The sequence below is a fragment of the Pygocentrus nattereri genome, chromosome 11, assembly GCF_015220715.1.
Source record: "Pygocentrus nattereri isolate fPygNat1 chromosome 11, fPygNat1.pri, whole genome shotgun sequence".
Taxonomy (NCBI): domain Eukaryota; kingdom Metazoa; phylum Chordata; class Actinopteri; order Characiformes; family Serrasalmidae; genus Pygocentrus; species Pygocentrus nattereri.
In genome coordinates, this window is record NC_051221.1 from 28,978,913 (window position 1) to 28,993,333 (window position 14,421).

Consider the following 14,421-nt stretch of genomic DNA (forward strand, 5'->3'; position numbering starts at 1 on the left):
TTCCACACCTAGAAGTGCTATCTTTGTTTTAACTTTGTAAAGTACCATCATAACACTGTATTAAAGCTGTCCCCTGAGAACCACATTGCACATTTCTCTGGATTTCACAAAAACTAGAACGCCATTGTATTACAGAATATATATTTTAGTAGAGAGGTCAACAATCCGAAACGTCCTACCAGCTGGCCTTTTTCCTCTTCATCTGTATAAATGAGTGAGTAAGATGAACCTCACTTACTAGTGTTTTTTTTTACTGTGTAATTAACTAATTAACTTATTAAAGTGAGGCCACATCTATTACTCCTTCACAAATGTCCCTGTGTGGGTTTAAAAGTGATTTTCGGACAAAGGGTGAATGAAAATCTCAGGGTGTCAGTCACCAGGTGGCGTAGTTGAGTCTATAGCTATTTTTATTTCTCTCATATGGCCCTCAGTCACATTTGGATTCATTAATATGCCCATATCTTAAGATCTATTTGTCTGCATATGTACTTGATTTAAATTTCGTTCTACACTCTAAAAAGTAATTCAGATGGTCTTTAGCCAGTACTTAAATATATGCACTGTTGCAAGATAATAAATCAAGTTATATTACAATTATATTACAAAGTTTTTATTTGCAGCTGTTATTTTATTGAGTTCTGGTGACGCACAAAATAAAAGTGTTGTTTCAGCACACTATCATGACTCACCCGAACTTAATATATTTGATTGAATAATAAAGAAAAAAAATCATTTTCTACTAAATGATCTGTATACATTGTACAACTTAATGTTCTCAATCGTTTGAATTCGCCTTGCCCACATGGACAAGCTGGAATTGCCCACCACAGTCGCCCCTACCACTTAACCCTTAGCCCTCCGTTCTGCTCGTTCACGTCTAGGGTAAGCGTGTCCCAATTTTTGTTGAGACTGAGGGCTAGGGTGAAGTGTTAGGGCTAACAAATCTCCAAACGGAGGTTTTTCAGAGGCTCACTCCAAACGGAGTGTCATGAGAAAAAAAAGAAAAACTTAAAATATTGTGCTGGATCAATGTAATTCTACCAGCAGTTGCCATAATTCAAAAAGACTAATGCAAAACGTTGCATTAATTTATTTTTGTCGACCCAATGCTTCATATTTTAGAGTGTAATCGTAATGAACTCAACGTGTAGCTCCTTCAATAAGCTGCTTAAGTACTTAAGTTACTGTTGCTTTCCACCACTGGTGGCTGTTGAGCTCTCTCCGCTGTATCCAGACAGGATGATATGATGGGGCGAGATGGACTTCTCTCACTCACCCTGCCACAGTTGGGGGCCAGAACTGGAACTGAACAGAACCCATGAGCTGGAGGGTGCATTCCCCTCGTAGTCAAACCAACAAACAGGACAGAGGGCGCTAAGCTTAGTTTTTCATTCTTAAAAATCTTCAGACGTGTAATATAATAGGCACCTATGCAGCTCTTAACAGAGACATAATCATAGTTCAGGTCAGCACTCGGCTCAACTTTGCAGCACATAGCTCAGGTTGACATAAAGAGTTGTGAAAAATGTTAGTCTTTGGAATTAACTGGATCTCTATGATCTTACTATAGCATGTTCAATAAATGTGTGTTAGTTTTAGGCTGTGTGTTCTGCACCATTTATTGCACTAGATTCGTTTTTCTATGGACTCTAATTGGCTGGAGGTCCGCCCCCGTGATTTGTGTACGTGTTTATAGAGAGAGAGAAAGATGTTGACATAAATATTATTGTTTATTGATATAGTCAGTTATACGTTTGTGGTCATGTTTATGAAAATTATAGGCAAAATTAAATATCTCGGTTATTAAGCGCATTCCAATACTCGTGGTCCATAAAACAGGCAGAGGTCACTACACAGACAAGCAAGAGCAGATTCATGCTTAAAAAAACAGAAGACAAGCAGGGGCTCAAACCAAAGGAGCAAAACAAAGACCCAGCCTGGCATTCAGGCAAAGTTAGCACAGAGACCTCACAAACTAACGAGAAGGCGCAGTGGTATGAAGGAGTCACATCAGTTGCCTCTGTGCAAATGGGAGGAACCAGGCTGAGCCCAAGTCGCCGCTGAACCGCCTCGCCCAGCATCTGTCAAACCGCCCGTCCAGCCTCGCGCTGAAACCCTGTCGCAGTGTTCACCCTCCAACCGCTCCGCTGAAACTTTCGATGGGTTCACTTTCTCTCTCACTCGCTCGCCGGCCCCGGGCTCTGCTTTCCTCGCCGTCCTCCTACAAGCTCTGAGCAGCGCGCAGACGAAACGGAACTGTCCTGCCCACATTAGACTTTCTACAATAAACCAAAGCCAAAACTTTGTGCATAATCACGTATTTGATATTGTACCGTTAGCGTATTTACACCCTGTGGCATTTTGTCACTTCATATATACAATTTCAGATCACGCCAGTGTCATTACATCAGGCTGTATGTCGCCTACTCCTGACAGCAGTGCAGTCATCACTCTACACATTTCAACACTCCCACCCTGATACAAAACAATCACGTAGAAAGCTGAATTTACACAAACACAGCCAACACTGTAGCGCATTCACTGTAAAGTAAGCACCTGCTCAGCACAGACACAACTTCTGCCCAGAGGAAATGACAAAACTAAGTTAAAATCAGACAGGTGAGACCAACAAAGGCCAGCAAAAACAACACAGCAAACTTAAAACCTAAAGCAAATCATCACAGGCAAAAGCATCGTGCCAAAGCAGGCACGAAACATGTTTATGGTCCATGTCTTACCTGTAATGACTTGATGCACTAAAGTAACATTATCTATTTGTTTTAACATTTTCACAAAGCCCACTTTAGGCTTTTTTTAATTTAGCAAAATAAAAATGAGAGTACCACATTTGAAGGAAGCCACGCACAATGAAGTTTTTACATTTGCTTTCCTCTTTAAACAGGTAGGAAACAATCTACTTTAAAGGCAGGTATACAGTATCTCACAACAGTGAGTACACCCCTCACATTTCTGTAATAAAATATTTGCAGAAATGTAAGGGGTGTACTCACTTTTGTGAGACACTGAACTTTTAAACATGTCCAGTTCCTGGAGCTTTAAATTTAAAAACTGGTGGTTAATAATGAACTGAAGGCTTGAAGCAAATGTGTTAAACTCTGTTGAGCTGCTCATCATGTCAGCCACTTGCTGTTAGGACACAGTGTAAATCAGTCATCATAATCCTGACACTCTTCCCGTCTTTCTTAAACATCAGTTTATTTTTCTCCTCTAATCACTTTTAAGTAACCATTAGTCTATCCTTCCTTCTATCATTCAAGCTTACAGGTGTTTAGCATTGAGCTAATGTTAGTGTCCCTGTGAATGTACTTTGAATATGAAGCTCCAAGGTATTCAAAAGACGTGCCTGAGGGATCTGGAAGACCTACAACTTGACAGAATAGAAAAAGGCTATTTCGAAAGACAAATATAAAATGTCAATCACCCAATTTAAAAAGTTGATTTGACCTTGCCTGTCCTGTGGCATCAAGGGTAAGATATAAGTGGAAAACCCCAGTTTGTGTTTTTAAATTTGCTTTTTCCATCTTTATGCATATTTCAGATGTCCAATTGTAATTCATGTTCCAGGAATGAGCTCCTGCAATTGTGCTCCCAGATAAGTTAATGTAAAGAGCTTTTATTCCAAGCAATGTTTTGTAAGTACTGGTACCAGCACAGAAACACAACTAATTGCTTATGGAAATGTGCATATGTATGGGAGATTTAGTTGAAGATGAAGGAGAAACATTTTCAAAGATTTGCAAGGAGTCAATAGAACTCTATCCCCCTATGTGTATCTTAGGAGTTATCCCTGTACCACTACACAAACACATGGACTGGTTCAGCCAATTCTGCTGTTGGCCTGGAAGACAATAATTGTTAGATGGGTTGGTGATGAGTCCCTTTCAATTGCTCTGTGGGAATCACTAATAACAGACCTGATATTGCTAGAAAGGTTTAAGCTTATACAGAATGGCCAGTTTGAGCACTATAAAATCTGGCACAAACAATACTGGCTTTTGAACTTTAAACACATGTGTATTCAGAAAATAATACAGGATACTTGTAAAAGGAGATACAGTATGTATACAATACTTTGCATAGTCCTCAAGTCATCCATGTTCCTGCTCCCCCTTTATCATTTCATATATATATATATATATATATATATATATATATATACACTGTATTGATATTTTTCCTTTTTGTCATCTTTTCCTCTTATGATATACAATGCAGATTGCAGTTGTATCTTATTGTATAGATTGCTATAAAAAGAAATTTTAAAAGAATGATGTCCCTCACTTCGAATACATTATTTAACTGTAAAATTTCCTGCTCAGAATGTAAAAAATTAGCACTCCAAACTTAAAAACCTTCCTACATCATGTGCTGCTGCTCCAGAACATCTCATTTTATTGTCAATGCTGTAATGTCTATTCTATAGAGATTATACAAGCTGTGTGTGCACAAGGGTACATGTGCATCAGCAATAGGTGCACCTTAAAGCAGCTGAATTCACTAATTAGAAGCAGTGACTGGACACTCTTGGAATATACAGTGTATATCCCATTATGTAGCATAAATGAATGATGTGCATTATGGAAAACCACCCAAATCTGCTTTTCCTTCATCTATCAAGAAGTGGCCAACTGTTCTCTGCAAGGAGTAAAATGTCTGAGAAACTGCCTGGCAAAGACAGTGATAAACTAATAACTAAAGTACATAAGTCTTATGTTTTTGGTTAACTTAACCAAGAAAAACATGAAATTAGTTAAAAAAAAAAAAAAAGGGAAAGAAAGAAAATGAATGAATAAATAAATTAGCAAGCCTTTCCACATCTCTACTGAACAGAGACAATCAGCACAAATACAAGACAGTGCACTTAGTAATTTATTATTAAAAACAAAATTATTTTATACAATTTTACAGTGACACACGGGTTGAATAAAAACAGATCATAATGACAAATGAAAACAGACAAAAAAAAAAAAAAAAAAAAAAAAACACCACACAACATGATTACATGGATTAAAACACACACACACACACACACACACACACACACACACACACACACACACACACACACACACACACACACACACACACACACACACACACACACACACACACACACACACACACACACACACACACACAGTGGAAGACTGATCAGTTTCAGGAGCGACTGTAGGAGCTGTGTCCTCCCTCATGGACCCTACAGAAGTCCTGACCTGCTAGTGCTCTTTTCTTACAGGGCTGTCCCAGCCTAGTAGTGCCGCTACACAGAGGACGACCTGAGAATGAACTGAGAGGAAGCAGACAATGAACACAGCCTAAACACAAATGGTGTGACAATTTCTCATTAGTATAAAAAAATAAATAAATAAAATAAAATAAAAACATCAATAAGGCCCTCAACCCACTTCCAGTGGTCACCCATGTACAGTATCAAAGGGAAAAAAATTAATAATTTAGTCACACTATACTAGGCTTAATAAGAAGCAGGGTTTTGTATTTAAAACTGTTGCCATATTCAATAGAAACAATTTTGGACAGAAGTGTTTAAATATTGAAAATTCAATCTCCATCTCAGAATCAAAAAATCTGATTCAACCTAATGTGCATCATTACACCCCTCAGTTCTCAAAGCATTGAGCAAATATAGTAAATTAGGCCTTTACATACCACACCCCCCCCACCCCCATCCACCCACACAACCCACTTGTACAGGTATTTAATAGATCTACCTGTTACTTGCGATTGATCGATTGGAACTGGAGTTCCGTGAATGGTTCACCATGTCCAAAACACCTCCCAAGTTCCTCTGAGAGATGCTCTCAAAAACCTTATTTTTAAGTAAGATGACAGTAATGCATGTAAATGATTGTGTATTTTAGTATACAAGATATATATATTTTCAGTTTAAAAAAAAAAAAAAAAAAAAAAGTACTTAACCACAATGTTTTAGCATACATGCATTAGAAGAGCTGCATAAGCTCATGCATAATTACTTGTACATTACTTCACACATACACACAAAAAAACAAAAAAAAAAAAAAACAAAACACCAACACCACAAACACAACACTATATTACTAGTATACTACTTCTGTACTGTATGTTACTCTGTTGAACATCTTTACCAGTGATGCCAATAATACCAAATTAAATGGCAACTAAAATAAATAAATCATAAATGTCAAGGAATCTTTTCTTCTTACTTACCCCTCCATTGATAAGGCGACTCTTGAGCCTGGGCGTAGAATGGCTGGGGGTGCCTAGGGAGAGATTCCCAGCTCTGGGGCAGCCATAAGTTTGAGACGGAGACAAAGCCACCATGCAGGGGTCTCCTACAACATGTAGAATAAGATCAATAAATGACCAGCATAGTCATACATTGAGATGTGCACGTTTGTCAGTCAGTTTGAGAACACACCGGTCATAAAGCTGTCTTGACCAAGACATGGCACCTCTGACTCCAAGTCACAGTCCAGATCATTTCTAAAGACAAACAATTTTAGTTAAAGATGTGTGATGATGGATTCAAACCTAACTGGGGCTTAAAGCGAGGCCAATAATCACATTCATTCTCCCCTTATTCCAAATGTCTAGCCAAGATATGCATGTTGTCTGCTTCTTTAGTTCTGCTTTGGAGCCACAAAGCCAGTAGTAAGTAATTGAAGCAAAGTAAAGGAATAATAATTAGTATCATGCATAAATCTAACCACACACGCACGCACGCACGCACGCACACACGCACACAGGCAATAAGGTGGGTTTCACATTCAGACACCACACTTCCACCACTTCTATGATTTTGGTCTGATGGAACGTACCATTATATATTTTTAGCTGCATTTACCTCATAGCTCCAGTGCAAAACTTTAGTATTAAACTTTGGACACCAAACACGTCTTGGCTGAGGAATTACATTTGGGTGAGTAGGTGGGGACTCGTTCTCATGCGAAGACTCACTCTTGAGGAGTTGAGGATGTTGCTGGGTGGCATACAGGTCTGGAGACTTTTTCAGGAGTTCTTTCAACTGGAAGAGCCAGAAGAGGAGCAGCAGTGCTCTTTTGGCCCTTCAGTTTGGACAGCATCCACAGCAACTGCAGCAGAAACCAGCGACCTGGAAAACAGTAAGAGAGCTCAGTGCACCTCAGCTTTTGTACAAAGACTTTGGTTATTTAAAAAGCATTACATTTTGCAGTAAGACTAACTCAGTGAGAGTGTGAAGAGGAGCAGCGAGAGTGTGACCAGGTCGAGGGCTGACTGCTGATTGACCTCAGCAATAGCATTGATTGGCACAGTGATGAGCAGAGTGACACGGGAGAAAGTGGGACACTGCAAGAAGGACAGCAGCACTGCACTGAAAAGGAAATACCCAGCATGCAACACACACGTCCACAGCGCACGCAGGCTCAGACCTGGGGAAGCAAGGAAGAATAAACAACCACAATTTTTAATCTGCAAGCACAATTTGCTTGAACATTAAACAAAAACCTCTGCCAATTGCCTTCAGGGAATATTAGAAAACTACTCTTCACCCTAACTAAGGTAGCTAACAGGTAGGAAAAAACATTTTAAAAAGTAGTATTTAATTTGACTTCAGTTTTGCCCCATGTGCACAATGTAAAATCATGTGTGAATGTTTCAGACTATAGCACACAAATATTTGAGGTATACCAGCCCATCCCAAGTAGCCTTGGATCATGTGCAATCTATCTTCTAGTCGGTTCTGCATGCTGTCCAAGTATGTCAGCATATATCCCAGAGTGCCATTCATGCGCTCCAGCTTCCCCATGAGTTCAGCATAGAAACGAGCAGTCGTGTTCTGCTGCTGCAGTACTCCATTCAAATTAAGCTCTAAAAAAAGATTTAGAAGAGTGGCGGAATATCAGTAGATTAAAAGGTAACATGAAAACACAGCAGGGTTTAAAGTTGAAATCTGAAGTAGATAATCTTTACTTTCGATAAAACTAAAAGATCTTTATGTGAATTATATTAGAATTCTGCAGTCTACAACACCGTCAGACGTTCCAAAGACACTACAGAAAAGTTTGATTCCACTGGACTTCAGAATCATTCCAATGGATTCATTAAAAAAAAGAACCATTTCAAAAGAAACATACGTCCATCATACCAATGCTGAATGAGAAACAATTTAAAGAGAAAGCAGTCACAGTGTAGTTACATACACCATGGAAGATTTACCCATTTTACTGTAGATCTCTTGTGCACGTCCTCTGACTTCAGCCAGGTCATCGAGAATGGCCTGATGACCTTCTTGCACCTCTGTACCTTGACCCTTCAACTGTTCACTAACATTTTCTGAACAGGTAAAAGGACCGGCTATTGAAATCACAATCAAGCTTTGAATTGAAAAACAAGCAATGGATTTAAAACAGGCACAGCATCAAATGAATACTGTCAAAGAACCTCATATGCCCATTCCCAAAAAAAATGTATAAGCAATGTAACCATGAATTAACTCATTTGCAATAATTCACTTTAGAAAAAAAAATATTTTCTTGTCAAAGAGACTCTTGGGATACCAATCACCACTGATCATCAAATAGAACACGACAAACCCATTCTCTGTGTAATTCCCTGTATGAGCTGTGCCACCAGCTGTTGTCCTGTACTGATGAGAGCCTTCTCTTGAGCCAGCCTCTGCAGATTAGCAGTGATGGAGGCATCCAACTGCTCCTGACCCTCTTTTAGCACACCCTGCTGGAGCTGTAGGGCACTGTGGCCCTCCAACAGTTTATCTAGTGATGCAGCAGTCATGTCCCGAAGCTCACGCTGCCCCTCCTGTAAGCATAGGCAGTTTTGGCAGGCAAAATAAACCAGTGTTTCAGATAATGGCATGTCTACACTAAATTCAGAATAAGGCAGAGATTTTTCTTATACATTACTACATTTAGAAGTTTCTTTTCTATAAATATGATTTACAATGATTAGACAAGCCCAAAAGATTAATAAAAAAATAAAAAAAAGGACACAAAACATGACATGTGATAGCAGACCTTCAAGTCTTTCATGGCTTCAAGCTGGTTTGTTGCAGTAGAGATCAGGGCATTCACAGTAAGCTCTGCTTTTCGACGGAAGTGCTGCTGGCGTGTGGCATAACACACTGAACGGGCTCGGTTGCTGACGATGTGATATGCATTCCATGTGTCTGAATCCATGTCTGCTGTGCACTCTCTAATGGACTGACAAAAAAAAATCCAGAGTAAAGTTTAGCACTTTTTCATGTAAATGACTATGTAACAACAGTAGTGATCAAAGAGCAGCACTCATATTTTAATGCATATCTTATCCTACTTGAGTGCTCTCCAGCAAACTTAATACTCTTTACCATCTCCTCAGTGCAAAGGTAAGTCCTGCGACCCTCGACTTCCGCCTGGCAGTTAAACAAAGCTACACCCAGTTTGGCCAGCTGTTCTTCTGATAAGCCATTGCAGGTAGCTTTCAGCTGAGTGACAACCTGTGAAGAGAGCAGACAGCGACTAATTATTGAGATTTTAAAAGGGCTGACAAAACTGACAAATGCCACAACACTAGTCACAAAAGCACCTGAACTGAATGATGAGCCATTCAAACACAAACTGGTATACCCAGCTAAAGGTCACAAACAACCTGGAGTAAGAAACACAAAAACTGAACTGAAGTGTTTTCATCTTAAACTGATCCAATGCCCCACTTCAGTGCTCATGACTTGTATGGCAGCATTCCAAGAAGACCAAAGCTTTTCTGCAGGCAAAGTATGGCCTACTCCATACAATGTACCCAGTATTAATGTAATGCTGAATGTTTGTGTCTGTGTTGGTGTTCCAGGTAAAAACACAGGACAGGTCTTGTCATGTGGTTACCCTGAAATTGCAGCTGTCAAGAGGGGAGAGATCCATCTGTTTCGCCTCAGCCAAAAACTTCTCATCAGCAACATTCATTTCAAAAGGTGGAGCATCGCCCTGCATAAGTAATGAGGCAGGAGGGGCAGCTGGGGGGACTGGGGTTGGGGCAGGGGCTGCTTTTTTCATCCAGTCAAAGAAGCCATCAGTTATACCACACTGACTTCCCAACACGTACACCAGCAGCACCCATGGCACCAAACTCACCAAATGCCTCAGAAACATTTGGCCCTAAAGGAAATAAAGAGACAATGATTATTTCAGAATTTTAGGAAAAATGACCACAGACTGTGACGCACACACACACACAGAGAATACGCACTCGAGCCTCACTCTCACATTCCGAAGGCCAGTTAAAACAACTATCCTCTAAATATAAACAGGTCTGGCTGTACATGACTAGATTTATGCTGTGGATTAATCTGGGGGTTTCATTTAATCAATTCACCTTGAGATCCTTGTTGATACACTTGCCAACTAGACTGTAACAATGAAGTCTTGCTGCCCACAACAAGTCCGGGCATGGACCTCCTCCTCCTCACTGCTTCACAGCTGAGGGGAATCAGTGAAGATGTCTGCGAACTCAAAACTCTGAAATGCGTTTAAGAAACCATCCAAACAATTATACACTTATACACGCACGGAGACATTCCGTCTAGCACATTTACGTTTTAATCGGTTTTAAAGACGTTAAAGCAACGCACAGCAGGCAAAATTAGATACTGCACTCACCAAAGCAGTCCTACAAACGGACGTGTCCTTCGCTGCAAAGCTCGCTGTTGACTCTGACTCAGAATTTCACTTTGAAATTGCCACCCCGTGTGATTTTAACTTGATAAAATCCCTTAGAATAAACCGCCGTTCAGTGCGACATCCCTGTTACTGTTCAACTATTTAAAAGGCCAGACAACAGCCAATGAACCACTAGCAGGGGAAATCTCGCGATACTTCGGTTGGCGGGCGCGAGATTTAACATGGTTTGTTGTTGCCATGCTGGACGTGCAGGTCAGTAAGCTGTTTATCATAAGTCTGCGTCCTGAGTTCAGCGACCTTATGTGTGTTGCTTATAATTTAAAAATAAACAACTGAAGGTTACTGTAAAGCCTTTATCATTAGTTGGAAAAGCATATCAGCTTCTTAAGTTTTTTTCTTGGCTAACTATCCACCGTTAATGAGAAGTTATAGCTAGGTTAGCTAACTTAGCCTAGCCGTATAGCCTGCACTTAACAAGTGAGTATACTAGCTAACTAAAGTAACAGAGGTGTGCAAATATGAGAATTGGCTGATTAGGTAGACGAGAAAGGTAGTTATCTATTCAAGCTGCGATGGATTTGAAGCCCTCCGCTACTGCAGTCAGTATGAATGCTGTGCCTCCATATGGACATGTCATCATCAACGCCAAGTGGAGGGGCTCAACGCTAGTGCAGAATTTTAAAGGTAACATTTACTAAGTCTAGTGGAGAGATAACTTTAATGCTTATGTTTCAGTCTTTCTCTGTAGCCTTTCTACTATTCTGCATTAGATAAGATGCCTATTTTGGTTCCTGCTCACTATTTCTTTTATTTCCAGGGAGAGTTAAAACCATCTTTGAGGACGAGCTTGGTGTTGTGGACCTTCACCTCAGTAACAGAAGTTGCGTCCTGTATGTGTCAGAGAGTGACTTGGTTGCAGGGAATGACTATAAGAGGAAAATTGTCCGATTCCGAAATGTAAGCTTCTTGTTTTGGCCATGTATCTGCACTAAACTGAAGCTGGTGTTCAGTGAATATGTAGTTCTGATGATTTCTTATTTTCTAAACATTATTAAGGTTATTGATTTACACTTTATTTTAATCACTTCAATCTTCATAATCTAAAAAATAATGTTATTAATGTTGTTTATTTTGATATTTATATGTTGATTTTATATGCTATTTTTGCAGTCCAACAGCAAACTCAGTGGAATTGTTATAGTGGAGAAGACTTGTCTCAGTGAGCAGTACTTCAGCGGGTTGCAGAAGTTTGTGGTGTTGGAGCTGGGCTTGACCTTGCTTCCTGTTGCCAGTCCTGCTGAAGCTGCTCAGCTCATTGAACAAATGGTAAGTCACCAGTCTAGAGTATTCTCAGAGTCGCTTTCCTAGACAGGGACTAGATCTAGTTCTAACCTAGTTCTATATTAGGCTTAATCCTTTTCTGTAAAACTGACAGTGCTATTAATTAATTCATAGAAGAGTGGTACACCACTCAGTTCATCCACACACCAATAAAGTAGACTCCTGGGTGAACATATTTTATGTATATAAACATTCTTTGACCAGAAGGATCTCAGATTTTATAAAGTGCTCCATATCTTTGTTTTATATTATAAGTGATGTGTATAGTTTGGAGTATTTACAAGTAAGACACTCTACCTGTTAAGATGATCTTAACACTGAGATGCTTTTAAGAAACTGGGCCTTGATGTCAGCATGAAAGCCTAGCTGTACACTTTTACTGGCCTTTACTGAGGTGTTGGGGCATGACATGACAGTGAAGTAACCCATATGTCATATAACTGCTTGTTTTCAGAAAATACCAGTGTCTTTTTCCAGCTGCTTTCAATTTTGTGATTAACCATAAGATGATCATATGATGTGGCTTCATGACTGTTTTAATGATACACTATATTTCCAAAAGTTTGTGGACACCTGACCATCACACCTATATGAGCTTTTTGGAAATATCATTCCAAAACCATGGGAATTGATATAGAGGGCCCTCTGGCAGTGGAAGGGTACTTTACACCACTCCAATTGATTCCTTGCTTAGCTCACAGTGATCTTAGGCTTGTGTGCAGCTTCTTGGCTATGGAAGCCCATTTCATAAACTCCCAAGGCACAGTTCTTGTGCTAATTTTGCTTCCAGAGGTAGTTTGGAACTCCGCAGTGAGTGATGCAACAGAAGATAGGCGATTATACATGCTACACACTTAAGTACTCGCTTCTGGGATTGCTGTGTATGTAATGGTTGTAATTCCTACATTGTTCACCCAGTTTAGAATACCCTAAAAGCTGTAAGTCTGCACTTTGAACTCTTAACCATTATTTAATTTTAACTTCAATGCACTTTGGCAGACTGAGAAAATAACAATAACTTTGTCAACATCCAAATATGTATTGATCTCTGTGTATGTTGCCTCCTCCAGGTACATGGAGAGAGCAAGGAGAGCCCATTTCGCAAGAAAAGTATGTCGAGACTGTTGGACCCAGTGGTGCTGAACCTGGTGCAGAAGATCCCTGGGGTTGGTAAAGTGAAGGCCATGGCCCTTCTCAAGAAATTCTGCAGCATCTATGAAATCAGCAATGCTTCAGTCAAGGAGCTGGAGCCTGTTGTGGGACAGGCTGCAGCTCAGCAGATATGGGGCTTTTTCCACAATCAGTTCAGCTGACATTACTCCACATATTAAATTGTATAAACTTTGACAAAGAATTTACCTGCTCACTTTAAGATGATACAAACCAAGTACTTTGATATTACAGTAAGGTCATCCAAACCTGTAAAATCACAACCAAGCAAAAGGGGGAAAGAAAGCTGGTGGCCATTAACAAATCAAGGTGTTGTATAAATATTACTTCATTTTAAGGAGCAGTCAGTGGTATTTCATCAATTAACACTAAATACATAGCTGATCATTTTGTGTCTAAAGCTGTCTAAACCTCATATGCCTTTAAGAGGAAAGTACCACTGCTGTACACCATGTTTGTGTTTTTTTTTTCTTTGTAAGATGCCTTTTTTGTAGAAAAAAGTGAAGTAAACATATTAAACAGCTATTTAACTTTTTCACTTGTCTATCAGGCACATTAAAATATACAGTGAGAAACACTGAACATTTTAATATACTAATAATTTGTTTCTTCTTTTAGTAGGAGATATCTTTGTTAATGTGGTGTTTTGTCTTTTTTTTTTTTTTTGGTCATATTAACATTAATATATACAGGGATAGTTGGTAGTACTAAATAATGGTTAGAATTTTCTCACCACAAGATGGAGCCAGTGTTTTCAAGCTAAAAAGTGTTTGCTGATTTAAAAAAATGGCTCTAGAGACTCATATGTATGATGCTTTTCCCTATGAACATTTTATTTAGGGTCATGTTTGTGTTTTTGTAGTAACATCAGACTGACTGTATATGTGAATCAACATGACATATGCCAACAGATGCCTCATTGCCTATGTTAAAGTGCTATTGTGTTATTACAGTGTACATTTATCAATGCCTAAATAGCATGTTGTAGTTGACTGTTTTATCAGCTTCAAGTGCACTACAGAGGCCTTTAGGATCCATCTGATTCTGAAGGTATTTAGTGAGCATGCTCTCACTCTCTCAATTACTCCCTCATTGAGCAATCTGTCTTTCCCTCAATTTCTCTCCCTCTTTCCTCAGTGGCTCTTGTGATATATTGGTTTTCTGCTCGACTTCTTCCTTTAAGTGCTGCACACTGCTGGCAGTGTTTTGGCCTTCCTGCCGGCTTACAAAGCAGCCC

The 14,421-nt window shown here is 39.5% G+C and overlaps 2 protein-coding genes across 2 annotated transcripts; one reads left to right on the forward strand and one right to left on the reverse strand.

Moving 5' to 3' along the window:
- Positions 1–5,100: 5,100 nt before the first annotated feature.
- On the reverse strand, positions 5,101–10,823 carry bmb (brambleberry). Its single transcript, XM_017699430.2, has 14 exons — positions 10,653–10,823; positions 10,369–10,511; positions 9,882–10,151; positions 9,368–9,496; positions 9,036–9,221; positions 8,598–8,820; positions 8,221–8,337; positions 7,693–7,872; positions 7,227–7,433; positions 6,982–7,135; positions 6,443–6,507; positions 6,232–6,356; positions 5,754–5,851; positions 5,101–5,311 (listed from the first exon to the last, which is right to left on the reverse strand). Exons 3-14 carry the CDS (start codon positions 10,143–10,145, stop codon positions 5,182–5,184), a joined length of 1,878 nt encoding a protein of 625 aa, XP_017554919.1. The 5' UTR covers positions 10,146–10,151; positions 10,369–10,511; positions 10,653–10,823; the 3' UTR covers positions 5,101–5,181.
- Positions 10,824–10,899: 76 nt separating this feature from the next.
- faap24 (FA core complex associated protein 24) lies at positions 10,900–14,131 on the forward strand. Its single transcript, XM_017699431.2, has 4 exons — positions 10,900–11,357; positions 11,491–11,630; positions 11,844–11,999; positions 13,085–14,131. The coding sequence occupies exons 1-4, from the start codon at positions 11,246–11,248 to the stop codon at positions 13,325–13,327; spliced, it is 651 nt and encodes a 216-aa protein (XP_017554920.1). The 5' UTR covers positions 10,900–11,245; the 3' UTR covers positions 13,328–14,131.
- The last annotated feature ends 290 nt before the right edge of the window (positions 14,132–14,421 follow it).